The 27734-nt window shown below is 33.5% G+C and overlaps 1 protein-coding gene and 24 non-coding genes across 25 annotated transcripts; 24 read left to right on the plus strand and 1 right to left on the minus strand.

Annotated features, from left to right (window-relative positions):
* Positions 1-942: 942 nt before the first annotated feature.
* Positions 943-3137, minus strand: LOC138336470 (uncharacterized). The gene has a single exon (XM_069285974.1). It carries the CDS (start codon positions 3109-3111, stop codon positions 1171-1173), a length of 1941 nt encoding a protein of 646 aa, XP_069142075.1. The 5' UTR covers positions 3112-3137; the 3' UTR covers positions 943-1170.
* Positions 3138-5264: 2127 nt separating this feature from the next.
* On the plus strand, positions 5265-5337 carry Trnav-aac (transfer RNA valine (anticodon AAC)). Its single transcript has one exon. It is a non-coding gene; the product is annotated as a tRNA-Val (tRNA).
* Positions 5338-5523: 186 nt separating this feature from the next.
* On the plus strand, positions 5524-5596 carry Trnav-uac (transfer RNA valine (anticodon UAC)). The gene has a single exon. It is a non-coding gene; the product is annotated as a tRNA-Val (tRNA).
* Positions 5597-6021: 425 nt separating this feature from the next.
* Trnav-cac (transfer RNA valine (anticodon CAC)) lies at positions 6022-6094 on the plus strand. The gene has a single exon. It is a non-coding gene; the product is annotated as a tRNA-Val (tRNA).
* A 1401-nt stretch (positions 6095-7495) lies between these two features.
* On the plus strand, positions 7496-7568 carry Trnav-aac (transfer RNA valine (anticodon AAC)). Its single transcript has one exon. It is a non-coding gene; the product is annotated as a tRNA-Val (tRNA).
* A 188-nt stretch (positions 7569-7756) lies between these two features.
* Trnav-uac (transfer RNA valine (anticodon UAC)) lies at positions 7757-7829 on the plus strand. The gene has a single exon. It is a non-coding gene; the product is annotated as a tRNA-Val (tRNA).
* A 426-nt stretch (positions 7830-8255) lies between these two features.
* Positions 8256-8328, plus strand: Trnav-cac (transfer RNA valine (anticodon CAC)). Its single transcript has one exon. It is a non-coding gene; the product is annotated as a tRNA-Val (tRNA).
* Positions 8329-9732: 1404 nt separating this feature from the next.
* Positions 9733-9805, plus strand: Trnav-aac (transfer RNA valine (anticodon AAC)). Its single transcript has one exon. It is a non-coding gene; the product is annotated as a tRNA-Val (tRNA).
* A 186-nt stretch (positions 9806-9991) lies between these two features.
* Trnav-uac (transfer RNA valine (anticodon UAC)) lies at positions 9992-10064 on the plus strand. The gene has a single exon. It is a non-coding gene; the product is annotated as a tRNA-Val (tRNA).
* A 430-nt stretch (positions 10065-10494) lies between these two features.
* Positions 10495-10567, plus strand: Trnav-cac (transfer RNA valine (anticodon CAC)). The gene has a single exon. It is a non-coding gene; the product is annotated as a tRNA-Val (tRNA).
* Positions 10568-11967: 1400 nt separating this feature from the next.
* Trnav-aac (transfer RNA valine (anticodon AAC)) lies at positions 11968-12040 on the plus strand. Its single transcript has one exon. It is a non-coding gene; the product is annotated as a tRNA-Val (tRNA).
* A 187-nt stretch (positions 12041-12227) lies between these two features.
* On the plus strand, positions 12228-12300 carry Trnav-uac (transfer RNA valine (anticodon UAC)). The gene has a single exon. It is a non-coding gene; the product is annotated as a tRNA-Val (tRNA).
* Positions 12301-12727: 427 nt separating this feature from the next.
* On the plus strand, positions 12728-12800 carry Trnav-cac (transfer RNA valine (anticodon CAC)). Its single transcript has one exon. It is a non-coding gene; the product is annotated as a tRNA-Val (tRNA).
* A 1401-nt stretch (positions 12801-14201) lies between these two features.
* On the plus strand, positions 14202-14275 carry Trnav-aac (transfer RNA valine (anticodon AAC)). The gene has a single exon. It is a non-coding gene; the product is annotated as a tRNA-Val (tRNA).
* A 186-nt stretch (positions 14276-14461) lies between these two features.
* On the plus strand, positions 14462-14534 carry Trnav-uac (transfer RNA valine (anticodon UAC)). Its single transcript has one exon. It is a non-coding gene; the product is annotated as a tRNA-Val (tRNA).
* Positions 14535-14959: 425 nt separating this feature from the next.
* Trnav-cac (transfer RNA valine (anticodon CAC)) lies at positions 14960-15032 on the plus strand. The gene has a single exon. It is a non-coding gene; the product is annotated as a tRNA-Val (tRNA).
* A 1407-nt stretch (positions 15033-16439) lies between these two features.
* Positions 16440-16512, plus strand: Trnav-aac (transfer RNA valine (anticodon AAC)). The gene has a single exon. It is a non-coding gene; the product is annotated as a tRNA-Val (tRNA).
* A 186-nt stretch (positions 16513-16698) lies between these two features.
* Positions 16699-16771, plus strand: Trnav-uac (transfer RNA valine (anticodon UAC)). The gene has a single exon. It is a non-coding gene; the product is annotated as a tRNA-Val (tRNA).
* Positions 16772-17197: 426 nt separating this feature from the next.
* Trnav-cac (transfer RNA valine (anticodon CAC)) lies at positions 17198-17270 on the plus strand. Its single transcript has one exon. It is a non-coding gene; the product is annotated as a tRNA-Val (tRNA).
* A 1402-nt stretch (positions 17271-18672) lies between these two features.
* On the plus strand, positions 18673-18745 carry Trnav-aac (transfer RNA valine (anticodon AAC)). The gene has a single exon. It is a non-coding gene; the product is annotated as a tRNA-Val (tRNA).
* A 186-nt stretch (positions 18746-18931) lies between these two features.
* Trnav-uac (transfer RNA valine (anticodon UAC)) lies at positions 18932-19004 on the plus strand. Its single transcript has one exon. It is a non-coding gene; the product is annotated as a tRNA-Val (tRNA).
* Positions 19005-19429: 425 nt separating this feature from the next.
* Trnav-cac (transfer RNA valine (anticodon CAC)) lies at positions 19430-19502 on the plus strand. The gene has a single exon. It is a non-coding gene; the product is annotated as a tRNA-Val (tRNA).
* Positions 19503-22278: 2776 nt separating this feature from the next.
* On the plus strand, positions 22279-22351 carry Trnav-uac (transfer RNA valine (anticodon UAC)). Its single transcript has one exon. It is a non-coding gene; the product is annotated as a tRNA-Val (tRNA).
* A 427-nt stretch (positions 22352-22778) lies between these two features.
* Positions 22779-22851, plus strand: Trnav-cac (transfer RNA valine (anticodon CAC)). The gene has a single exon. It is a non-coding gene; the product is annotated as a tRNA-Val (tRNA).
* Positions 22852-24256: 1405 nt separating this feature from the next.
* Trnav-aac (transfer RNA valine (anticodon AAC)) lies at positions 24257-24329 on the plus strand. Its single transcript has one exon. It is a non-coding gene; the product is annotated as a tRNA-Val (tRNA).
* Positions 24330-27734: the final 3405 nt, after the last annotated feature.

Below are 27734 nucleotides of genomic sequence, written 5' to 3' on the forward strand. Positions count from 1 at the left end.
ACCAAGCTTTTTCTTCAGTACGATATCTTCAGCATACTTTATTTATGACTTTTACTGCAAATGTGATGCTGAAAAATAATAAGAATTCTATATGTATCCCTACACATAGGGACAAAATTATTTTATCATACCGAACAAAATTTAAATGAATTCATGAATATGTTATTTTTCTGGTTTAAGAACTCATAAAGATGTTACCCAATAACGTTGCTAAGTTCGTCGGATGGCAAAATATAAGCAACAACGTTGCCATTGTTGGTTGACGTTGCAGACGACGTCCACTTCCGTTCACGCACAGAGCTTCCAAGGGGTTATCTCCCTTGGGTTATTTCCCTGAGGGGTTATTTCCCTGGGTTATTTCCCTCGCCTCCCAATTCAGGAGAGATATCTCACTTATTCAATGTCATGTGATCAAGTTTAATCCAATCAGAACATTGAAAGTGAAGTTAATAAATGCATCATTCGGATTCTATATGAATATAAGACAAAACAGGTACACGGTGATCGTGATCTTGAATGAATAGAATTATATTAGTAGTAATGCATACACTCTATAGATGTACATCAATTGATTTCAACAGTATGGTAGATACCTCCTAAACAATGTTTTGATTGTTTCAACTTTAATCAATTTGTATTGGTCAAAACATTATCAAAAGGATGTCAGTGTTATATGATATTTCTACTTTTGAAATCGTCACCATTGTCTCCATGTTTTCATAGTGTCATTGCAGACGGACTCTTACATCAGTATTTCACAAAAAATCCGTATCAAGTATCAACTTAGATCTGTGATTATGACATTAAAGAATCATATTTTGACGGAAGGTTCATAACTTTGATAACTATATAAGACAAATAATGTTTTTTATCGTTTTCTATTGATGCAAAAATACCATATGTATGCATCTGCGCACATATGAAGAATAACGCAACATTTATATGAAATTGAAAGGGTGACAATTAAATTTATTGTCGAAAATTTCATCCTGTAAATACATGAAATAAAGATTGTCAATGCAAAGTAGTTGCACCCATAAACTATTTATAACTACAATCACTAAACTGCACATATACAACAAAATATCAAACTTATACTAGCCTTAGCGAGGTTAACAATTTATCACCGACAAAAACATGAAATATATCAAGATTTATTTCTGGATTCTATTATTCTACACACAGAGCCGCTATATCCTCCAGCTTGTTATTCTGATAATGTTTTGCAGATGCCGCGAGTTGTTGTGCTAGCTCTGCAGCCTCCTTATTGTATTTCTCAGCCTTAAAACAATGAAATTTGATAAGTTTGCCGTAAAATAGTGGGTTCATAAAAAGTACAGATTCCATCTTCTCTAACATAGTTTGAATTGATTTAGGATAAAGTGCATGTAGCATGGGCAGGCAGACAACATCAAACACAACAAACTTTTCAAGTGTTTCTTCTAAACTTGGTCTTGGGTACTTAATATCGAAATCGCAATCTTTTGGTTTTTTGTCCCTGTTGTGGAATGTATAATGAACAACGTTGTCGCCATAGCATGGCACAAACATATCCACTTCTCTCCGTGCCTCAGGATATTTTTCCTGGGACAAATACCACGTTGCTAAGTGAAGACACCTGAAGCCTAAATGCACATTTTTCTGTCCTGTCATCCAAGCCACGAATTTATCATTGGTTTCTCTTTCCATTTCAGCAGATGTTAATATACCATTGATGTCCGCACGCAGGTCACTGCTTGATCTAGTTTCAAATTGAATGTGTTCATGAAGCTTTTGAATAACGCCAATTTCAACTTGAAGAAGTGCCCATAACTCCTTCGATAGTTCTTGCTCAATAGCATATTCCATGCTGCTGTTTATGTGTTCTATACATCGAGTGAATTCCTTGTTTTCTGTCGTAGAAAGCAGATTGATTATATAGTGTCGTACAGTGGACAAGGCGTTGATTTGGACATGGTAAAAATAAATATCATTTTCGTTTTTTTCATCTATCCTTGCTTTTAAAACAGGTTTCCATTTGTCTTGGCCTAACGTTTGGAATTTCCTCAGCTCCACTAAAAGTGCATCAAGTCTTCCAGCGGGCTTCGTATCCATCATGTTGTTTGATGGAATAAAGTAATTCTTTAGTTCCTTCTTCTCAACGCAGGAGATAATACGATCAAGCAATCCTTGCAGGCAACTGCACAGGTTTTGTGGTTTCCATATATTTTGATCTGATTCTTCAACCATCCAAAACATAATCGTTTTTATGAAATATGACGGAAACAAGTCGGGGAATTTCGGGCTGATTTTCACGTGAAAGAATATCTTCATAAAATCCACACAGGCAAATTGCGTGCCATTAAAAGACCAAACAAGTTGTCGTTCGGGCTTGTTAAAAGAAATTCGCCACTCTAGATGTCTTTGAGGAGAGCATGTATGTCCGATAGGCACAAGATGACATCCTAGTGATTTTAATTTATTTTGAAGTTTCCCGTCTGGCCAGCCATGCTGTCTCGGCCTCGTAAACCAGTCGTTTGCCTGTTCGGGCCAGAGACACGGCAAGGTAAAAACAGAGTCAATGTCTGTGTCGACTCGATTCTCGGTCCCTGTGTACTTGAATGTAATACATGGTCCATGCTGATACAGGCCATTCTTCATCCCGTGAGAAGGAAACAGGTCCCGCCTAGACAGTCTGTCCTTCCAGAATATAGACACTAGATTGTTGGACAGGTAACCATCTATACATAAAGATGGGACGTCTACCTCTTCATAGGCCTGATCACGCCGAATATCGAAAAGTTTTATTTTTGTATAGCCCTGATGTACCCCTTCCGAGTCAAACACCACCACGGCGTCGTAATCCTGCGTTAGTATACCTAGCTCTCTCGTCTGTTCCAGGTTTTGTACGACCTTTATTGTTTGGGACTCGTACATAATGTCAGTGTCCGAATTGAGTCCGTGGATACATTCAGCCTGACTGCCTAGATACATCATCGGCACACACCCAATACACTGCATCGTAAAATCGCGTAGTTTTACACGTGGGATCATTTTCGTTACCTTTTCCATAAAAATTGATACTGATTTCGTGCATAGCCTTTCCAAGTCGTTCTCGTCATCGTCAGCCATGTTGTCTGTGTGACTCACACATATGTTAAAACATTTGTGTAAGTACACATATATGTAGCATGGATGCCCGCAGGGCATTTAAACGACTGTTATTAGACTTGCATGAGTCCGCACAATCATTTCTTCATTCACATTTCCTTATCGATTGTTAATCTTATCTGGTTTTTACCACCTCAGATGAAATAATATGGTGTACACACGTCCAATTGTCCTTTATTAACCTATACCAAGAGACGACGTATTACAGGTACACTGTAACTTATCAGATTATTTGTTTTTATATCATATAGGGATTGGACAGTGCATATTAATAAAAATAAGAGCGTGCTGAAAGATATGTTTTGGGTTTAAGCATAAATATTTTCAATGCTATATATGGATAATAAAAGAGCTCACCTTCCCAGCTGTTCAGTAGACAGGCAATCCTATACGAATAAGATATCCACGAAATTGAAAAATTACGTGGTGGGAGTCTTTCACTCGTTAATTTTAGTTTCCAATTGATTGACTGCCTAAAGTGAATAATAAATCAGTTTTCTAAAATGTTTACATTCACATGATTACACAAAAGACGTGGTATGATATTTTATGTCTAAATCACAAATTTATATTCAAACATACTGTCACTGCTCCTTGCTGTGCATATTGCTACCGTTTCAACAATGGTCGGTAATAGCACTTGAATCAAATAAAAACAAAACCACTTTTCATCTGATTAATCTGATTAATGAATCTAGACTTAACTGAAAAGATAACTTTTACTCCATCCGAGAATCTGCTTCTTTTCTTCATTCCCATCTCGAGAGAAATGTCCGTACAAAGCAATTTTAGCTCATATCTGCTATTAAATTAAAATTATTAGTTTGTAACTGTGTCGTCTAACGTTTTCGTGTTTCCCCGTTTTGTTTCATTATAAATCATTCATATCTATACTTGATCATATCTAATACAAAGATACAGGAATTAAGAAAACAACAACAATATTTTAAAGCAAGGCTATATGATATCACAATTTTATCAGAGTGTGCAAAATAGGCAAAACTACATTAGTAACATCAAATTGAAGATTTTCAAAATGAGTAGCACAATGTATATGTTTGTAATACATAAATGATCCTTGGTTCTATTCTATTCGAGGGTGAGAACAGAGCGGATAGGACCAGACGGAACGATATCGACACGGTACATGCTGCATTCATTCCCAACACGCCATGAATAAAAATCAAAGTATGTCTGTATTCAAAATGACACTGCCAAATCAAGAATGATATTCTTCAACAACCGTTTTCTAGACAGCAGCTTGCTTGAAATAGATTTTTATAAAGAATTTGTTGTGTAAATTAAATGTTGATTTGACATTACGGGGTCCATCAGGGAGCTGTTTTGACTCTGCTTATTATCTAATATTAAAATTGACAATAAATTTAATCATTGATTAAGGTTTTTCCTACCATGGCAATAACATGTCAATGAATGTTATTGCTTGTCTTCTTGGTTTCATCTGTTATTTTTATTACTTTATATTGCGCCAATAGCCAGCGTTATAATGTATTTTAATGAGTTTTGGGGCAGAGTGCAACTGCGTAAGCAGAAATCAACTACATCGATGTCCGAGATATGCAGGTTGGTAAAGAAGACTGCAGCAAAGCTTATTGCTCGATATAATTATCTCACCGGTACATCCTATGTTGTCATTTGGTAGAATAGGTCAGACTTGCTTACTATTTCCCTTGCTGTGCATTTTGCTGCTGTTTTATCAACAATTGTTGACGATAGGGCTTGAGTGAATTAAAAACCAAACCGCTGTTCATTTGGTTATACAACAATGTATTGCTGAATCTGGACTTGATTGAGAAGACAACTTTTTACTCCATCAGAGAATCTGCTTTTTTTCTTCATTCCCCTCTCGAGAAATGTCCCTATCCAAATCAATCTTAGCTCATATCTGCTATTAAATTAAAATGGTTAGTTTGTATATGTGTCGTTTAACGTTTTCGTGTTTTCCCGTTTTGTTTCTTAATAAATCATTCATATCTATACTTGATCATATATAATACAAAATGTTCTATGTCGATATGAAATATTGATGCAGAAGGGATAGCATAAAATGGAGTAACTTACAAGGCGTCTATTTGCTCTACTGATGGTAACGAGGTTCCGTGGTGTAGTGGTTATCACGTCTGCTTAACACGCAGAAGGTCACGAGTTCGAAACTCGTCGGAACCTGCAATTATTTTTATTGCATTTAACTAAATTATTTTCTCTATTCTTTGTGAAAAGAACCAATGCAAATTGAAACTTTCTTTCAAAACAGAATTAAATTCAAATATTTTTCTTTTCCAGTTAAAAAACTCCTAGGGAAAAGAATGTGAAACAAATACTATTGATATCTGGGCAGTGCATTAAGAAATCGGTTTCGTGGTGTAGTGGTTATCACGTCTGCTTTACACGCAGAAGGTCGCGAGTTCGAACCTCGCCGAAACCTCCTTATATTTTTTGTATGCATTTAAACTTCACTTTTTAAAATGTAACTTTAAGTTGAATAAATTTGTTTTTGCACTATTAATTTTGTTTCACCATGTTTTTTTATATAGCATTAACCAAATGCACTTTGAAATAATTGATGAAATATATATGTAATAATAGCATAATTAAATGTGAGAATATCAATTTTGCTTTACAAACACGTTACTTGAACCGACCGATAATTATATTTTCCAAACTAAAGAAGCCATCCCTTCCCATATATGAATTTTATATCGTCAAGTAACATCACACATTCTATCATTTCAGCAATAGTGATAGATGAACTAAATCGGTTTTCAAAGATACATGAAATAAGCATATTTTTGTCAACAAATATCAACATGATAAAGCGTAAGACAATATTTGAAGAATGCGTAGCATATCGGTTTCGTGGTATAGCGGTTATCACGTCTGCTTCACACGCAGAAGGTCGCGAGTTCGAACCTCGCCGAAACCTCTTTTATTTTTACATAAGAACAAGACATTTTATTTTATTTTCATATTAAGGCCTTAATACCAAGTTGATAGGATATCCGCGTTTATTAGCTTCAAATTACAAAATCAACGTTGTTTCTCTCTCTCTCTCTCTTAATTGATAACCGTATAAGGTGTTAATGTCGATAAGAAAACTCGTCCACATCAGCAGGAATTCGTATTTATACTATCCTTGTATTGCCAGGAATTAAGAAAACAACAACAATATTTTAAAGCAAGGCTATATGATATCACAATTTTATAAGAGTGTGCAAAATAGGCAAAACTACATTAGTAACATCAAATTGAAGATTTTCAAAATGAGTAGCACAATGTATATATTTGTAATACATAAATGATCCTTGGTTCTATTCTATTCGAGGATAAGAACAGAGCGGATAGGACCAGACGGAACGATATCGACACGGTACATGCTGCATTCATTCCCAACACGCCATGAATAAAAGTCAAAGTATGACACTGCCAAATCAAGAATGATATTCTTCAACAAACCGTCTTCTAGACAGCAGCTTTCTTGAAATAGATTTTTATTAAGAATTTGTTGTGTAAATTAAATGTTTATTTGACATTACGGGGTCCATCAGGGAGCTGTTTTGACTCTACTTAGTATCTAATATTAAAATTGACAATAAATTTAATCATTGATTAAGGTTTTTCCTACCATGGCAATAACATGTCAATGAATGTTATTGCTTATCTTCTTGGTTTCATCTGTTATTTTTATTACTTTATATTGCGCCAATAGCCAGCGTTATAATGTATTTTAATGAGTTTTGGGGCAGAGTGCAACTGCGTAAGCAGAAATCAACTACATCGATGTCCGAGATATGCAGGTTGGTAAAGAAGACTGCAGCAAAGCTTATTGGTCGATATAATTATCTCACCGGTACATCCTATGTTGTCATTTGGCAGAATAGGTCAGACTTGCTTACTATTTCCCTTGCTGTGCATTTTGCTGCTGTTTTATCAACAATTGTTGACGATAGGGCTTGAGTGAATTAAAAACCAAACCGCTGTTCATTTGGTTATACAACAATGTATTGCTGAATCTGGACTTGATTGAGAAGACAACTTTTTACTCCATCAGAGAATCTGCTTTTTTTCTTCATTCCCCTCTCGAGAAATGTCCCTATCCAAATCAATCTTAGCTCATATCTGCTATTAAATTAAAATGGTTAGTTTGTATATGTGTCGTTTAACGTTTTCGTGTTTTCCCGTTTTGTTTCTTAATAAATCATTCATATCTATACTTGATCATATATAATACAAAATGTTCTATGTCGATATGAAATATTGATGCAGAAGGGATAGCATAAAATGGAGTAACTTACAAGGCGTCTATTTGCTCTACTGATGGTAACGAGGTTCCGTGGTGTAGTGGTTATCACGTCTGCTTAACACGCAGAAGGTCACGAGTTCGAAACTCGTCGGAACCTGCAATTATTTTTATTGCATTTAACTAAATTATTTTCTCTATTCTTTGTGAAAAGAACCAATGCAAATTTCAAAACTTTCTTTCAAAACAGAATTAAATTCAAATATTTTTCTTTTCCAGTTAAAAAACTCCTAGGGAAAAGAATGTGAAACAAATACTATTGATATCTGGGCAGTGCATTAAGAAATCGGTTTCGTGGTGTAGTGGTTATCACGTCTGCTTTACACGCAGAAGGTCGCGAGTTCGAACCTCGCCGAAACCTCCTTATATTTTTTGTATGCATTTAAACTTCACTTTTTAAAATGTAACTTTAAGTTGAATAAATTTTGTTTTTGCACTATTAATTTTGTTTCACCATGTTTTTTTATATAGCATTAACCAAATGCACTTTGAAATAATTGATGAAATATATATGTAATAATAGCATAATTAAATGTGAGAATATCAATTTTGCTTTACAAACACGTTACTTGAACCGACCGATAATTATATTTTCCAAACTAAAGAAGCCATCCCTTCCCATATATGAATTTTATATCGTTAAGTAACATCACACATTCTATCATTTCAGCAATAGTGATAGATGAACTAAATCGGTTTTCAAAGATACATGAAATAAGCATATTTTTGTCAACAAATATCAACATGATAAAGCGTAAGACAATATTTGAAGAATGCGTAGCATATCGGTTTCGTGGTATAGCGGTTATCACGTCTGCTTCACACGCAGAAGGTCGCGAGTTCGAACCTCGCCGAAACCTCTTTTATTTTTACATAAGAACAAGACATTTTATTTTATTTTCATATTAAGGCCTTAATACCAAGTTGATAGGATATCCGCGTTTATTAGCTTCAAATTACAAAATCAACGTTGTTTCTCTCTCTCTCTCTCTCTTAATTGATAACCGTATAAGGTGTTAATGTCGATAAGAAAACTCGTCCACATCAGCAGGAATTCGTATTTATACTATCCTTGTATTGCCAGGAATTAAGAAAACAACAACAATATTTTAAAGCAAGGCTATATGATATCACAATTTTATAAGAGTGTGCAAAATAGGCAAAACTACATTAGTAACATCAAATTGAAGATTTTCAAAATGAGTAGCACAATGTATATATTTGTAATACATAAATGATCCTTGGTTCTATTCTATTCGAGGATAAGAAACAGAGCGGATAGGACCAGACGGAACGATATCGACACGGTACATGCTGCATTCATTCCCAACACGCCATGAATAAAAGTCAAAGTATGACACTGCCAAATCAAGAATGATATTCTTCAACAAACCGTCTTCTAGACAGCAGCTTGCTTGAAATAGATTTTTATTAAGAATTTGTTGTGTAAATTAAATGTTGATTTGACATTACGGGGTCCATCAGGGAGCTGTTTTGACTCTACTTAGTATCTAATATTAAAATTGACAATAAATTTAATCATTGATTAAGGTTTTTCCTACCATGGCAATAACATGTCAATGAATGTTATTGCTTATCTTCTTGGTTTCATCTGTTATTTTTATTACTTTATATTGCGCCAATAGCCAGCGTTATAATGTATTTTAATGAGTTTTGGGGCAGAGTGCAACTGCGTAAGCAGAAATCAACTACATCGATGTCCGAGATATGCAGGTTGGTAAAGAAGACTGCAGCAAAGCTTATTGGTCGATATAATTATCTCACCGGTACATCCTATGTTGTCATTTGGCAGAATAGGTCAGACTTGCTTACTATTTCCCTTGCTGTGCATTTTGCTGCTGTTTTATCAACAATTGTTGACGATAGGGCTTGAGTGAATTAAAAACCAAACCGCTGTTCATTTGGTTATACAACAATGTATTGCTGAATCTGGACTTGATTGAGAAGACAACTTTTTACTCCATCAGAGAATCTGCTTTTTTTCTTCATTCCCCTCTCGAGAAATGTCCCTATCCAAATCAATCTTAGCTCATATCTGCTATTAAATTAAAATGGTTAGTTTGTATATGTGTCGTTTAACGTTTTCGTGTTTTCCCGTTTTGTTTCTTAATAAATCATTCATATCTATACTTGATCATATATAATACAAAATGTTCTATGTCGATATGAAATATTGATGCAGAAGGGATAGCATAAAATGGAGTAACTTACAAGGCGTCTATTTGCTCTACTGATGGTAACGAGGTTCCGTGGTGTAGTGGTTATCACGTCTGCTTAACACGCAGAAGGTCACGAGTTCGAAACTCGTCGGAACCTGCAATTATTTTTATTGCATTTAACTAAATTATTTTCTCTATTCTTTGTCAAAAGAACCAATGCAAATTCAAACTTTCTTTCAAAACAGAATTAAATTCAAATATTTTTCTTTTCCAGTTAAAAAACTCCTAGGGAAAAGAATGTGAAACAAATACTATTGATATCTGGGCAGTGCATTAAGAAATCGGTTTCGTGGTGTAGTGGTTATCACGTCTGCTTTACACGCAGAAGGTCGCGAGTTCGAACCTCGCCGAAACCTCCTTATATTTTTTGTATGCATTTAAACTTCACTTTTTAAAATGTAACTTTAAGTTGAATAAATTTGTTTTTTGCACTATTAATTTTGTTTCACCATGTTTTTTTTATATAGCATTAACCAAATGCACTTTGAAATAATTGATGATGAAATATATATGTAATAATAGCATAATTAAATGTGAGAATATCAATTTTGCTTTACAAACACGTTACTTGAACCGACCGATAATTATATTTTCCAAACTAAAGAAGCCATCCCTTCCCATATATGAATTTTATATCGTCAAGTAACATCACACATTCTATCATTTCAGCAATAGTGATAGATGAACTAAATCGGTTTTCAAAGATACATGAAATAAGCATATTTTTGTCAACAAATATCAACATGATAAAGCGTAAGACAATATTTGAAGAATGCGTAGCATATCGGTTTCGTGGTATAGCGGTTATCACGTCTGCTTCACACGCAGAAGGTCGCGAGTTCGAACCTCGCCGAAACCTCTTTTATTTTTACATAAGAACAAGACATTTTATTTTATTTTCATATTAAAATTGACAATAAAGTTGATAGGATATCCGCGTTTATTAGCTTCAAAATTACAAAATCAACGTTGTTTCTCTCTCTCTCTCTTAATTGATAACCGTATAAGGTGTTAATGTCGATAAGAAAACTCGTCCACATCAGCAGGAATTCGTATTTATACTATCCTTGTATTGCCAGGAATTAAGAAAACAACAACAATATTTTAAAGCAAGGCTATATGATATCACAATTTTATAAGAGTGTGCAAAATAGGCAAAACTACATTAGTAACATCAAATTGAAGATTTTCAAAATGAGTAGCACAATGTATATATTTGTAAAACATAAATGATCCTTGGTTCTATTCTATTCGAGGATAAGAACAGAGCGGATAGGACCAGACGGAACGATATCGACACGGTACATGCTGCATTCATTCCCAACACGCCATGAATAAAAGTCAAAGTATGACACTGCCAAATCAAGAATGATATTCTTCAACAAACCGTCTTCTAGACAGCAGCTTGCTTGAAATAGATTTTTATTAAGAATTTGTTGTGTAAATTAAATGTTGATTTGACATTACGGGGTCCATCAGGGAGCTGTTTTGACTCTACTTAGTATCTAATATTAAAATTGACAATAAATTTAATCATTGATTAAGGTTTTTCCTACCATGGCAATAACATGTCAATGAATGTTATTGCTTATCTTCTTGGTTTCATCTGTTATTTTTATTACTTTATATTGCGCCAATAGCCAGCGTTATAATGTATTTTAATGAGTATTGGGGCAGAGTGCAACTGCGTAAGCAGAAATCAACTACATCGATGTCCGAGATATGCAGGTTGGTAAAGAAGACTGCAGCAAAGCTTATTGGTCGATATAATTATCTCACCGGTACATCCTATGTTGTCATTTGGCAGAATAGGTCAGACTTGCTTACTATTTCCCTTGCTGTGCATTTTGCTGCTGTTTTATCAACAATTGTTGACGATAGGGCTTGAGTGAATTAAAAACCAAACCGCTGTTCATTTGGTTATACAACAATGTATTGCTGAATCTGGACTTGATTGAGAAGACAACTTTTTACTCCATCAGAGAATCCTCTTTTTTTTCTTCATTCCCCTCTCGAGAAATGTCCCTATCCAAATCAATCTTAGCTCATATCTGCTATTAAATTAAAATGGTTAGTTTGTATATGTGTCGTTTAACGTTTTCGTGTTTTCCCGTTTTGTTTCTTAATAAATCATTCATATCTATACTTGATCATATATAATACAAAATGTTCTATGTCGATATGAAATATTGATGCAGAAGGGATAGCATAAAATGGAGTAACTTACAAGGCGTCTATTTGCTCTACTGATGGTAACGAGGTTCCGTGGTGTAGTGGTTATCACGTCTGCTTAACACGCAGAAGGTCACGAGTTCGAAACTCGTCGGAACCTGCAATTATTTTTATTGCATTTAACTAAATTATTTTCTCTATTCTTTGTCAAAAGAACCAATGCAAATTTAAACTTTCTTTCAAAACAGAATTAAATTCAAATATTTTTCTTTTCCAGTTAAAAAAACTCCTAGGGAAAAGAATGTGAAACAAATACTATTGATATCTGGGCAGTGCATTAAGAAATCGGTTTCGTGGTGTAGTGGTTATCACGTCTGCTTTACACGCAGAAGGTCGCGAGTTCGAACCTCGCCGAAACCTCCTTATATTTTTTGTATGCATTTAAACTTCACTTTTTAAAATGTAACTTTAAGTTGAATAAATTTTTTTTTGCACTATTAATTTTGTTCCACCATGTTTTTTTTTATATAGGATTAACCAAATGCACTTTGAAATAATTGATGAAATATATATGTAATAATAGCATAATTAAATGTGAGAATATCAATTTTGCTTTACAAACACGTTACTTGAACCGACCGATAATTATATTTTCCAAACTAAAGAAGCCATCCCTTCCCATATATGAATTTTATATCGTCAAGTAACATCACACATTCTATCATTTCAGCAATAGTGATAGATGAACTAAATCGGTTTTCAAAGATACATGAAATAAGCATATTTTTGTCAACAAATATCAACATGATAAAGCGTAAGACAATATTTGAAGAATGCGTAGCATATCGGTTTCGTGGTATAGCGGTTATCACGTCTGCTTCACACGCAGAAGGTCGCGAGTTCGAACCTCGCCGAAACCTCTTTTATTTTTACATAAGAACAAGACATTTTATTTTATTTTCATATTAAGGCCTTAATACCAAGTTGATAGGATATCCGCGTTTATTAGCTTCAAATTACAAAATCAACGTTGTTTCTCTCTCTCTCTCTCTTAATTGATAACCGTATAAGGTGTTAATGTCGATAAGAAAACTCGTCCACATCAGCAGGAATTCGTATTTATACTATCCTTGTATTGCCAGGAATTAAGAAAACAACAACAATATTTTAAAGCAAGGCTATATGATATCACAATTTTATAAGAGTGTGCAAAATAGGCAAAACTACATTAGTAACATCAAATTGAAGATTTTCAAAATGAGTAGCACAATGTATATGTTTGTAATACATAAATGATCCTTGGTTCTATTCTATTCGAGGATAAGAACAGAGCGGATAGGACCAGACGGAACGATATCGACACGGTACATGCTGCATTCATTCCCAACACGCCATGAATAAAAGTCAAAGTATGACACTGCCAAATCAAGAATGATATTCTTCAACAAACCGTCTTCTAGACAGCAGCTTGCTTGAAATAGATTTTTATAAAGAATTTGTTGTGTAAATTAAATGTTGATTTGACATTACGGGGTCCATCAGGGAGCTGTTTTGACTCTACTTAGTATCTAATATTAAAATTGACAATAAATTTAATCATTGATTAAGGTTTTTCCTACCATGGCAATAACATGTCAATGAATGTTATTGCTTATCTTCTTGGTTTCATCTGTTATTTTTATTACTTTATATTGCGCCAATAGCCAGCGTTATAATGTATTTTAATGAGTTTTGGGGCAGAGTGCAACTGCGTAAGCAGAAATCAACTACATCGATGTCCGAGATATGCAGGTTGGTAAAGAAGACTGCAGCAAAGCTTATTGGTCGATATAATTATCTCACCGGTACATCCTATGTTGTCATTTGGCAGAATAGGTCAGACTTGCTTACTATTTCCCTTGCTGTGCATTTTGCTGCTGTTTTATCAACAATTGTTGACGATAGGGCTTGAGTGAATTAAAAACCAAACCGCTGTTCATTTGGTTATACAACAATGTATTGCTGAATCTGGACTTGATTGAGAAGACAACTTTTTACTCCATCAGAGAATCTGCTTTTTTTCTTCATTCCCCTCTCGAGAAATGTCCCTATCCAAATCAATCTTAGCTCATATCTGCTATTAAATTAAAATGGTTAGTTTGTATATGTGTCGTTTAACGTTTTCGTGTTTTCCCGTTTTGTTTCTTAATAAATCATTCATATCTATACTTGATCATATATAATACAAAATGTTCTATGTCGATATGAAATATTGATGCAGAAGGGATAGCATAAAATGGAGTAACTTACAAGGCGTCTATTTGCTCTACTGATGGTAACGAGGTTTCCGTGGTGTAGTGGTTATCACGTCTGCTTAACACGCAGAAGGTCACGAGTTCGAAACTCGTCGGAACCTGCAATTATTTTTATTGCATTTAACTAAATTATTTTCTCTATTCTTTGTCAAAAGAACCAATGCAAATTCAAACTTTCTTTCAAAACAGAATTAAATTCAAATATTTTTCTTTTCCAGTTAAAAAACTCCTAGGGAAAAGAATGTGAAACAAATACTATTGATATCTGGGCAGTGCATTAAGAAATCGGTTTCGTGGTGTAGTGGTTATCACGTCTGCTTTACACGCAGAAGGTCGCGAGTTCGAACCTCGCCGAAACCTCCTTATATTTTTTGTATGCATTTAAACTTCACTTTTTAAAATGTAACTTTAAGTTGAATAAATTTGTTTTTGCACTATTAATTTTGTTTCACCATGTTTTTTTATATAGCATTAACCAAATGCACTTTGAAATAATTGATGAAATATATATGTAATAATAGCATAATTAAATGTGAGAATATCAATTTTGCTTTACAAACACGTTACTTGAACCGACCGATAATTATATTTTCCAAACTAAAGAAGCCATCCCTTCCCATATATGAATTTTATATCGTCAAGTAACATCACACATTCTATCATTTCAGCAATAGTGATAGATGAACTAAATCGGTTTTCAAAGATACATGAAATAAGCATATTTTTGTCAACAAATATCAACATGATAAAGCGTAAGACAATATTTGAAGAATGCGTAGCATATCGGTTTCGTGGTATAGCGGTTATCACGTCTGCTTCACACGCAGAAGGTCGCGAGTTCGAACCTCGCCGAAACCTCTTTTATTTTTACATAAGAACAAGACATTTTATTTTATTTTCATATTAAGGCCTTAATACCAAGTTGATAGGATATCCGCGTTTATTAGCTTCAAATTACAAAATCAACGTTTTTCTCTCTCTCTCTCTCTCTTAATTGATAACCGTATAAGGTGTTAATGTCGATAAGAAAACTCGTCCACATCAGCAGGAATTCGTATTTATACTATCCTTGTATTGCCAGGAATTAAGAAAACAACAACAATATTTTAAAGCAAGGCTATATGATATCACAATTTTATAAGAGTGTGCAAAATAGGCAAAACTACATTAGTAACATCAAATTGAAGATTTTCAAAATGAGTAGCACAATGTATATGTTTGTAATACATAAATGATCCTTGGTTCTATTCTATTCGAGGATAAGAACAGAGCGGATAGGACCAGACGGAACGATATCGACACGGTACATGCTGCATTCATTCATTCCCAACACGCCATGAATAAAAGTCAAAGTATGACACTGCCAAATCAAGAATGATATTCTTCAACAAACCGTCTTCTAGACAGCAGCTTGCTTGAAATAGATTTTTATTAAGAATTTGTTGTGTAAATTAAATGTTGATTTGACATTACGGGGTCCATCAGGGAGCTGTTTTGACTCTACTTATTATCTAATATTAAAATTGACAATAAATTTAATCATTGATTAAGGTTTTTCCTACCATGGCAATAACATGTCAATGAATGTTATTGCTTATCTTCTTGGTTTCATCTGTTATTTTTATTACTTTATATTGCGCCAATAGCCAGCGTTATAATGTATTTTAATGAGTTTTGGGGCAGAGTGCAACTGCGTAAGCAGAAATCAACTACATCGATGTCCGAGATATGCAGGTTGGTAAAGAAGACTGCAGCAAAGCTTATTGGTCGATATAATTATCTCACCGGTACATCCTATGTTGTCATTTGGCAGAATAGGTCAGACTTGCTTACTATTTCCCTTGCTGTGCATTTTTGCTGCTGTTTTATCAACAATTGTTGACGATAGGGCTTGAGTGAATTAAAAACCAAACCGCTGTTCATTTGGTTATACAACAATGTATTGCTGAATCTGGACTTGATTGAGAAGACAACTTTTTACTCCATCAGAGAATCTGCTTTTTTTCTTCATTCCCCTCTCGAGAAATGTCCCTATCCAAATCAATCTTAGCTCATATCTGCTATTAAATTAAAATGGTTAGTTTGTATATGTGTCGTTTAACGTTTTCGTGTTTTCCCGTTTTGTTTCTTAATAAATCATTCATATCTATACTTGATCATATATAATACAAAATGTTCTATGTCGATATGAAATATTGATGCAGAAGGGATAGCATAAAATGGAGTAACTTACAAGGCGTCTATTTGCTCTACTGATGGTAACGAGGTTCCGTGGTGTAGTGGTTATCACGTCTGCTTAACACGCAGAAGGTCACGAGTTCGAAACTCGTCGGAACCTGCAATTATTTTTATTGCATTTAACTAAATTATTTTCTCTATTCTTTGTCAAAAGAACCAATGCAAATTCAAACTTTCTTTCAAAACAGAATTAAATTCAAATATTTTTCTTTTCCAGTTAAAAAACTCCTAGGGAAAAGAATGTGAAACAAATACTATTGATATCTGGGCAGTGCATTAAGAAATCGGTTTCGTGGTGTAGTGGTTATCACGTCTGCTTTACACGCAGAAGGTCGCGAGTTCGAACCTCGCCGAAACCTCCTTATATTTTTTGTATGCATTTAAACTTCACTTTTTAAAATGTAACTTTAAGTTGAATAAATTTGTTTTTGCACTATTAATTTTGTTTCACCATGTTTTTTTTATATAGCATTAACCAAATGCACTTTGAAATAATTGATGAAATATATATGTAATAATAGCATAATTAAATGTGAGAATATCAATTTTGCTTTACAAACACGTTACTTGAACCGACCGATAATTATATTTTCCAAACTAAAGAAGCCATCCCTTCCCATATATGAATTTTATATCGTCAAGTAACATCACACATTCTATCATTTCAGCAATAGTGATAGATGAACTAAATCGGTTTTCAAAGATACATGAAATAAGCATATTTTTGTCAACAAATATCAACATGATAAAGCGTAAGACAATATTTGAAGAATGCGTAGCATATCGGTTTCGTGGTATAGCGGTTATCACGTCTGCTTCACACGCAGAAGGTCGCGAGTTCGAACCTCGCCGAAACCTCTTTTATTTTTACATAAGAACAAGACATTTTATTTTATTTTCATATTAAGGCCTTAATACCAAGTTGATAGGATATCCGCGTTTATTAGCTTCAAATTACAAAATCAACGTTGTTTTCTCTCTCTCTCTCTCTTAATTGATAACCGTATAAGGTGTTAATGTCGATAAGAAAACTCGTCCACATCAGCAGGAATTCGTATTTATACTATCCTTGTATTGCCAGGAATTAAGAAAACAACAACAATATTTTAAAGCAAGGCTATATGATATCACAATTTTATAAGAGTGTGCAAAATAGGCAAAACTACATTAGTAACATCAAATTGAAGATTTTCAAAATGAGTAGCACAATGTATATGTTTTTAATACATAAATGATCCTTGGTTCTATTCTATTCGAGGATAAGAACAGAGCGGATAGGACCAGACGGAACGATATCGACACGGTACATGCTGCATTCATTCCCAACACGCCATGAATAAAAGTCAAAGTATGACACTGCCAAATCAAGAATGATATTCTTCAACAAACCGTCTTCTAGACAGCAGCTTGCTTGAAATAGATTTTTATTAAGAATTTGTTGTGTAAATTAAATGTTGATTTGACATTACGGGGTCCATCAGGGAGCTGTTTTGACTCTACTTATTATCTAATATTAAAATTGACAATAAATTTAATCATTGATTAAGGTTTTTCCTACCATGGCAATAACATGTCAATGAATGTTATTGCTTATCTTCTTGGTTTCATCTGTTATTTTTATTACTTTATATTGCGCCAATAGCCAGCGTTATAATGTATTTTAATGAGTTTTGGGGCAGAGTGCAACTGCGTAAGCAGAAATCAACTACATCGATGTCCGGATATGCAGGTTGGTAAAGAAGACTGCAGCAAAGCTTATTGGTCGATATAATTATCTCACCGGTACATCCTATGTTGTCATTTGGCAGAATAGGTCAGACTTGCTTACTATTTCCCTTGCTGTGCATTTTGCTGCTGTTTTATCAACAATTGTTGACGATAGGGCTTGAGTGAATTAAAAACCAAACCGCTGTTCATTTGGTTATACAACAATGTATTGCTGAATCTGGACTTGATTGAGAAGACAACTTTTTTACTCCATCAGAGAATCTGCTTTTTTTCTTCATTCCCCTCTCGAGAAATGTCCCTATCCAAATCAATCTTAGCTCATATCTGCTATTAAATTAAAATGGTTAGTTTGTATATGTGTCGTTTAACGTTTTCGTGTTTTCCCGTTTTGTTTCTTAATAAATCATTCATATCTATACTTGATCATATATAATACAAAATGTTCTATGTCGATATGAAATATTGATGCAGAAGGGATAGCATAAAATGGAGTAACTTACAAGGCGTCTATTTGCTCTACTGATGGTAACGAGGTTCCGTGGTGTAGTGGTTATCACGTCTGCTTAACACGCAGAAGGTCACGAGTTCGAAACTCGTCGGAACCTGCAATTATTTTTATTGCATTTAACTAAATTATTTTCTCTATTCTTTGTCAAAAGAACCAATGCAAATTCAAACTTTCTTTCAAAACAGAATTAAATTCAAATATTTTTCTTTTCCAGTTAAAAAACTCCTAGGGAAAAGAATGTGAAACAAATACTATTGATATCTGGGCAGTGCATTAAGAAATCGGTTTCGTGGTGTAGTGGTTATCACGTCTGCTTTACACGCAGAAGGTCGCGAGTTCGAACCTCGCCGAAACCTCCTTATATTTTTTGTATGCATTTAAACTTCACTTTTTAAAATGTAACTTTAAGTTGAATAAATTTGTTTTTGCACTATTAATTTTGTTTCACCATGTTTTTTTATATAGCATTAACCAAATGCACTTTGAAATAATTGATGAAATATATATGTAATAATAGCATAATTAAATGTGAGAATATCAATTTTGCTTTACAAACACGTTACTTGAACCGACCGATAATTATATTTTCCAAACTAAAGAAGCCATCCCTTCCCATATATGAATTTTATATCGTCAAGTAACATCACACATTCTATCATTTCAGCAATAGTGATAGATGAACTAAATCGGTTTTCAAAGATACATGAAATAAGCATATTTTTGTCAACAAATATCAACATGATAAAGCGTAAGACAATATTTGAAGAATGCGTAGCATATCGGTTTCGTGGTATAGCGGTTATCACGTCTGCTTCACACGCAGAAGGTCGCGAGTTCGAACCTCGCCGAAACCTCTTTTATTTTTACATAAGAACAAGACATTTTATTTTATTTTCATATTAAGGCCTTAATACCAAGTTGATAGGATATCCGCGTTTATTAGCTTCAAATTACAAAATCAACGTTGTTTCTCTCTCTCTCTCTCTCTTAATTGATAACCGTATAAGGTGTTAATGTCGATAAGAAAACTCGTCCACATCAGCAGGAATTCGTATTTATACTATCCTTGTATTGCCAGGAATTAAGAAAACAACAACAATATTTTAAAGCAAGGCTATATGATATCACAATTTTATAAGAGTGTGCAAAATAGGCAAAACTACATTAGTAACATCAAATTGAAGATTTTCAAAATGAGTAGCACAATGTATATGTTTGTAATACATAAATGATCCTTGGTTCTATTCTATTCGAGGATAAGAACAGAGCGGATAGGACCAGACGGAACGATATCGACACGGTACATGCTGCATTCATTCCCAACACGCCATGAATAAAAGTCAAAGTATGACACTGCCAAATCAAGAATGATATTCTTCAACAAACCGTCTTCTAGACAGCAGCTTGCTTGAAATAGATTTTTATTAAGAATTTGTTGTGTAAATTAAATGTTGATTTGACATTACGGGGTCCATCAGGGAGCTGTTTTGACTCTACTTAGTATCTAATATTAAAATTGACAATAAATTTAATCATTGATTAAGGTTTTTCCTACCATGGCAATAACATGTCAATGAATGTTATTGCTTATCTTCTTGGTTTCATCTGTTATTTTTATTACTTTATATTGCGCCAATAGCCAGCGTTATAATGTATTTTAATGAGTTTTGGGGCAGAGTGCAACTGCGTAAGCAGAAATCAACTACATCGATGTCCGAGATATGCAGGTTGGTAAAGAAGACTGCAGCAAAGCTTATTGGTCGATATAATTATCTCACCGGTACATCCTATGTTGTCATTTGGCAGAATAGGTCAGACTTGCTTACTATTTCCCTTGCTGTGCATTTTGCTGCTGTTTTATCAACAATTGTTGACGATAGGGCTTGAGTGAATTAAAAACCAAACCGCTGTTCATTTGGTTATACAACAATGTATTGCTGAATCTGGACTTGATTGAGAAGACAACTTTTTACTCCATCAGAGAATCTGCTTTTTTTCTTCATTCCCCTCTCGAGAAATGTCCCTATCCAAATCAATCTTAGCTCATATCTGCTATTAAATTAAAATGGTTAGTTTGTATATGTGTCGTTTAACGTTTTCGTGTTTTCCCGTTTTGTTTCTTAATAAATCATTCATATCTATACTTGATCATATATAATACAAAATGTTCTATGTCGATATGAAATATTGATGCAGAAGGGATAGCATAAAATGGAGTAACTTACAAGGCGTCTATTTGCTCTACTGATGGTAACGAGGTTCCGTGGTGTAGTGGTTATCACGTCTGCTTCACTCAAATGCAATACTTGATGTTATTAGGGATAGTAATCCTGATATTTCTAGTGATATGATTTTAAATTATTATAAAATTATCATGGACTCGATTCCTGCTAAATATAAAGATGTTATTTTGAGCAATGAACATACCAATATAAGAACTGACTGTAGACCTTTCGTTAAATATATGGATGGTAATGGGACTACTGTACAGCTCTATCCAAAAACTACCAAAGATATATATGGGTGTTTTATTCGCCGATTTTTCAGAAGACCAAAATCAACTGAATATTGGTCAAATGTTTTTAATAGCATGAGTCTACCACAAGTCTTTGCAATAATGTATTTGCCATTTTTACCATGTGATATTGTTGATGTTCACTATCGTATTGTTCATAATACTATATTTACCATGGAAAAGTTGAAGAAAATTGGCACTGTTAATAATGATCAATGTCTAGTTTGTAAAACTGATTCAGAAACTTTACAGCATTTGTTTCTGGATTGTTCAGAACTTTCCGAGTTTTTAGCTTATATCCAAACATTAACAAAGAAACTTTTTTCAAAGGCTGATCAGAATTACTTATCGGATATTTCTCTAGGAAGTCTTGTATTTCTGGGTTTCACAAGAAAGATCAAATTTACTAATCCGTATTTCATTAACTTCTTTTTTGGAGTAGTTCGTTTCTGCATATTTAAAAGACGCAATTTAGTAGTTAGTGATATGTCAAAATTGAATTTGAAAACTTTCTTTAAGTATACAATTAGAAAATACTTTGATTATGTTAGACATTATTATCAAACGGCAAAGAAATATCAGTTATTCAAAAAGTATATTGCTGTAGATAATACATTGTTAAAAGGTGTTGATATTTCTTTAAACTCTAATGATTTGAGTTCCTTTGTTTTAGATATCTAGTCAACACTGTTGTACTCATTGTCTTTGTATTATTTTTTCAAATGAAAAGAAATTGAATGTATGCGTTATAAAGTCTGTGATATATTGATTTCAAATGTTTATATTAAATGAAATGTGAGGAGCCTTCGGGGCCCCAACCCCGGGGGTCCTATTTGCTGGGAACATTAAAAGATTATTTTTAAAGATAAAAAAAAAATCACGTCTGCTTAACACGCAGAAGGTCACGAGTTCGAAACTCGTCGGAACCTGCAATTATTTTTATTGCATTTAACTAAATTATTTTCTCTATTCTTTGTGAAAAGAACCAATGCAAATTGAAACTTTCTTTCAAAACAGAATTAAATTCAAATATTTTTCTTTTCCAGTTAAAAAACTCCTAGGGAAAAGATTGTGAAACAAATACTATTGATATCTGGGCAGTGCATTAAGAAATCGGTTTCGTGGTGTAGTGGTTATCACGTCTGCTTTACACGCAGAAGGTCGCGAGTTCGAACCTCGCCGAAACCTCCTTATATTTTTTGTATGCATTTAAACTTCACTTTTTAAAATGTAACTTTAAGTTGAATAAATTTTTTTTTGCACTATTAATTTTGTTTCACCATGTTTTTTTTTATATAGCATTAACCAAATGCACTTTGAAATAATTGATGAAATATATATGTAATAATAGCATAATTAAATGTGAGAATATCAATTTTGCTTTACAAACACGTTACTTGAACCGACCGATAATTATATTTTCCAAACTAAAGAAGCCATCCCTTCCCATATATGAATTTTATATCGTTAAGTAACATCACACATTCTATCATTTCAGCAATAGTGATAGATGAACTAAATCGGTTTTCAAAGATACATGAAATAAGCATATTTTTGTCAACAAATATCAACATGATAAAGCGTAAGACAATATTTGAAGAATGCGTAGCATATCGGTTTCGTGGTGTAGCGGTTATCACGTCTGCTTCACACGCAGAAGGTCGCGAGTTCGAACCTCGCCGAAACCTCTTTTATTTTTACATAAGAACAAGACATTTTATTTTATTTTCATATTAAGGCCTTAATACCAAGTTGATAGGATATCCGCGTTTATTAGCTTCAAATTACAAAATCAACGTTGTTTCTCTCTCTCTCTCTCTCTTAATTGATAACCGTATAAGGTGTTAATGTCGATAAGGAAACTCGTCCACATCAGCAGGAATTCGTATTTATACTATCCTTGTATTGCCAGGAATTAAAAAAAACAACAACAATATTTTAAAGCAAGGCTATATGATATCACAATTTTATAAGAGTGTGCAAAACAGGCAAAACTACATTAGTAACATCAAATTGAAGATTTTCAAAATGAGTAGCACAATGTATATGTTTGTAATACATAAATGATCCTTGGTTCTATTCTATTCGAGGATAAGAACAGAGCGGATAGGACCAGACGGAACGATATCGACACGGTACATGCTGCATTCATTCCCAACACGCCATGAATAAAAGTCAAAGTATGACACTGCCAAATCAAGAATGATATTCTTCAACAAACCGTCTTCTAGACAGCAGCTTGCTTGAAATAGATTTTTATAAAGAATTTGTTGTGTAAATTAAATGTTGATTTGACATTACGGGGTCCATCAGGGAGCTGTTTTGACTCTACTTATTATCTAATATTAAAATTGACAATAAATTTAATCATTGATTAAGGTTTTTCCTACCATGGCAATAACATGTCAATGAATGTTATTGCTTATCTTCTTGGTTTCATCTGTTATTTTTATTACTTTATATTGCGCCAATAGCCAGCGTTATAATGTATTTTAATGAGTTTTGGGGCAGAGTGCAACTGCGTAAGCAGAAATCAACTACATCGATGTCCGAGATATGCAGGTTGGTAAAGAAGACTGCAGCAAAGCTTATTGGTCGATATAATTATCTCACCGGTACATCCTATGTTGTCATTTGGCAGAATAGGTCAGACTTGCTTACTATTTCCCTTGCTGTGCATTTTGCTGCTGTTTTATCAACAATTGTTGACGATAGGGCTTGAGTGAATTAAAAACCAAACCGCTGTTCATTTGGTTATACAACAATGTATTGCTGAATCTGGACTTGATTGAGAAGACAACTTTTTACTCCATCAGAGAATCTGCTTTTTTTTCTTCATTCCCCTCTCGAGAAATGTCCCTATCCAAATCAATCTTAGCTCATATCTGCTATTAAATTAAAATGGTTAGTTTGTATATGTGTCGTTTAACGTTTTCGTGTTTTCCCGTTTTGTTTCTTAATAAATCATTCATATCTATACTTGATCATATATAATACAAAATGTTCTATGTCGATATGAAATATTGATGCAGAAGGGATAGCATAAAATGGAGTAACTTACAAGGCGTCTATTTGCTCTACTAATGGTAACGAGGTTCCGTGGTGTAGTGGTTATCACGTCTGCTTAACACGCAGAAGGTCACGAGTTCGAAACTCGTCGGAACCTGCAAATATTTTTATTGCAATTTAAGCTACATAATTATTTTTTCTAGTTCATTGTCAAAAGAACCGAATGCAAAATATCAAAGTTTCTTTCCCAAAAACATTAGATTTTAAATGCAAATTATGTTTTCTTTCTCAGTTTAAAAATCTCCTTGGTGAATGAAGAAATGTGATAACCAGAATACTTAATTAGTATGAATGCTTTGCATTGCTATTAAACAATGCGGTTTCCGTGGATGTTATGTGGTTATCACTTGTTCAGCTTAACACGCATATGGACTGGACGTTTTCTGAACGCTCGCCGCGAAAAACACGTCCATTATATACTTTTAGTATGCAATTTAAAACTCACGTATTTTAAAAATAGGTAAGCTCTTTTATTTGAATATATTTGTTTTGCACTCATTAGATATTTGTTTTCACACATGTTTTTTTAATATAGCATTAACCAAATGTCACTTTGAAATAATTTGATGAAATATATATGTAAAAAATAGCATAATTAAAATGTGAGAATATCAATTTTGCTTTACAAACACGCTTTACTTGAAACCGACCGATAATTATATTTTCCAAACTAAATAAGCCGATCCCTTCCCATATATGAATTTTATATCGTCAAGTAACATCACACATTCTAGAATCATTTCAGCAATAGTGATAGATGAACTAAATCGGTTTTCAAAGATACATGAAATAAGCATATTTTTTTTGTCAACAAATATCAACATGATAAAGCGTAAGACAATATTTGAAGAATGCGTAGCATATCGGTTTTCGTGGTATAGCGGTTATCACGTCTGCTTCATCGACGATAGTAAATGTCGCAGAGTATCGATACTCATCCGCCGGAAACGCTCTTTTATTATTACTTCAGAACATAGTACAAGTTTTAATGTATTATTTTTTCAAATATAAAAGGCACTTAATACCAAGTTGATAGGATATCCTGCGTTTAATTCAGCCTTCACATTCACCAAAATATCATACGTTATGTTTCTCTCATCTCTTGCTCTCTTCAATTTATAAACCTGTATAAGTTTGTGATTATTGTTGCGATAAGAGAATCTCGTCCACATCCAAGGGCAGGAATCTGTATTTATGACTATCCTTGTTATTTGCCAGAATAAGAAAAAGCAACAAACAATAAGTTTTATAGCAAAGGGCTATATGGGTTATCACAGATTTTCGTATGAAGAGTGCTGCCGAAAATAGGCCAATACTACATTAGTGTAACATCAAATTGAAGATTTTCAAAATGAGTAGCACAATGTATATGTTTGTAATACATAAATGATCCTTGGTTCTATTCTATTCGAGGATAAGAACAGAGCGGATAGGACCAGACGGAACGATATCGACACGGTACATGCTGCATTCATTCCCAACACGCCATGAATAAAAGTCAAAGTATGACACTGCCAAATCAAGAATGATATTCTTCAACAAACCGTCTTCTAGACAGCAGCTTGCTTGAAATAGATTTTTATTAAGAATTTGTTGTGTAAATTAAATGTTGATTTGACATTACGGGGTCCATCAGGGAGCTGTTTTGACTCTACTTAGTATCTAATATTAAAATTGACAATAAATTTAATCATTGATTAAGGTTTTTCCTACCATGGCAATAACATGTCAATGAATGTTATTGCTTATCTTCTTGGTTTCATCTGTTATTTTTATTACTTTATATTGCGCCAATGCAGCCAGCGTTATAATGTATTTTAATGAGTTTTGGGGCAGAGTGCAACTGCGTAAGCAGAAATCAACTACATCGATGTCCGAGATATGCAGGTTGGTAAAGAAGACTGCAGCAAAGCTTATTGGTCGATATAATTATCTCACCGGTACATCCTATGTTGTCATTTGGCAGAATAGGTCAGACTTGCTTACTATTTCCCTTGCTGTGCATTTTGCTGCTGTTTTATCAACAATTGTTGACGATAGGGCTTGAGTGAATTAAAAACCAAACCGCTGTTCATTTGGTTATACAACAATGTATTGCTGAATCTGGACTTGATTGAGAAGACAACTTTTTACTCCATCAGAGAATCTGCTTTTTTTCTTCATTCCCCTCTCGAGAAATGTCCCTATCCAAATCATCAATCTTAGCTCATATCTGCTATTAAATTAAAATGGTTAGTTTGTATATGTGTCGTTTAACGTTTTCGTGTTTTCCCGTTTTGTTTCTTAATAAATCATTCATATCTATACTTGATCATATATAATACAAAATGTTCTATGTCGATATGAAATATTGATGCAGGGAAGGGATAGCTTACAAATTTGCTCTACTGATGGTAACGAGGTTATTCAATCAAATGTGAAATCTTGTATCAAATATAATGGATTTTTGTCTGAATTTACAGAAACACGTTCGGTCTATTCCAAGGCGAAATATTGTCACCGATTTTGTACAGTTTATATGTCAATGGGATTGTGAAATGTGTTTTAATAGAGAGAACTGTCCATCAGTAGAGAAATTGGTTTGATTAACTTGTTTTTGATTATGTATGCAGATGATACAGTTCTACTCGCTGAATCGCCAAATCTCTGCAAGAAATGATTTTGATACGTTATATATAAATATAATAACGATTTTGTAAGTAGACTTTTAATGTTGATAAGACAAAAATAATGATTTTCAGAAACGGGGGTAGACAGAGGGAAAATGAATATTGGACTTACAATGATGTTAACATTTGATGTAGTCGACGAATTCAATTATCTTGGTATGTTATTTAAATTACAATGGTAAATTTAAGAAAACGCAAATTCATGTTGCAAAAGCAAGGAAGAAAAGCTTATTTTTTCCATGGCGTAGTAAGTTGAAAAATCATGCATTTAATATTTCGACTCAGTGTTCTATTTTTTATACATATATTAATAGTATACTTGGATATGCAAGTGAAATTTGGGGACATCATAAAGCTCCTGATGTAGAAAAAGGTGCACACTAACTTTTGGCAAAAACGTTCTTGGAGTAAATAAAACAACTTGTAATGATTTTGTCTATTTAGAACTAGGAAGGTATTGCCTTTGTATATAACCAGAAAAATTAAAAAATTTTGAAGTATTGGATAAAACTAAAAAGGTTACTTCTAACTGTATTTTAAAAGAATGTTTAGATTACTAGAATTGAAACTAAATTATGGTCAATCAACATTAAAAATGAAACTAGCAAAAATTGGATTAGCATACCTCTGGAATGATAGATACGTTGACTGTTAAATACATTTAATATTTATTGAAATTAGAATTAATGAGGTATATAGACAAAAAGGTTATCAACAATATAAGTAATACAACACGAGGTACTCTGTATAAACATTTAAATGATAATTTTTTGTTCTCAATTTATTTAAGAAAGCCTATTGACACTGTATATAAAAATGTTTAAACCAAAATA

The sequence above is a fragment of the Argopecten irradians genome, chromosome 1, assembly GCF_041381155.1.
Source record: "Argopecten irradians isolate NY chromosome 1, Ai_NY, whole genome shotgun sequence".
NCBI classification, from domain to species: domain Eukaryota; kingdom Metazoa; phylum Mollusca; class Bivalvia; order Pectinida; family Pectinidae; genus Argopecten; species Argopecten irradians.

What these genes read in the sequence shown, in the direction of transcription:
- LOC138336470 (XM_069285974.1), bottom strand. Translation starts at nt 3,111, where the DNA reads ATGGCTGACGATGACGAGAACGACTTGGAAAGGCTATGCACGAAATCA.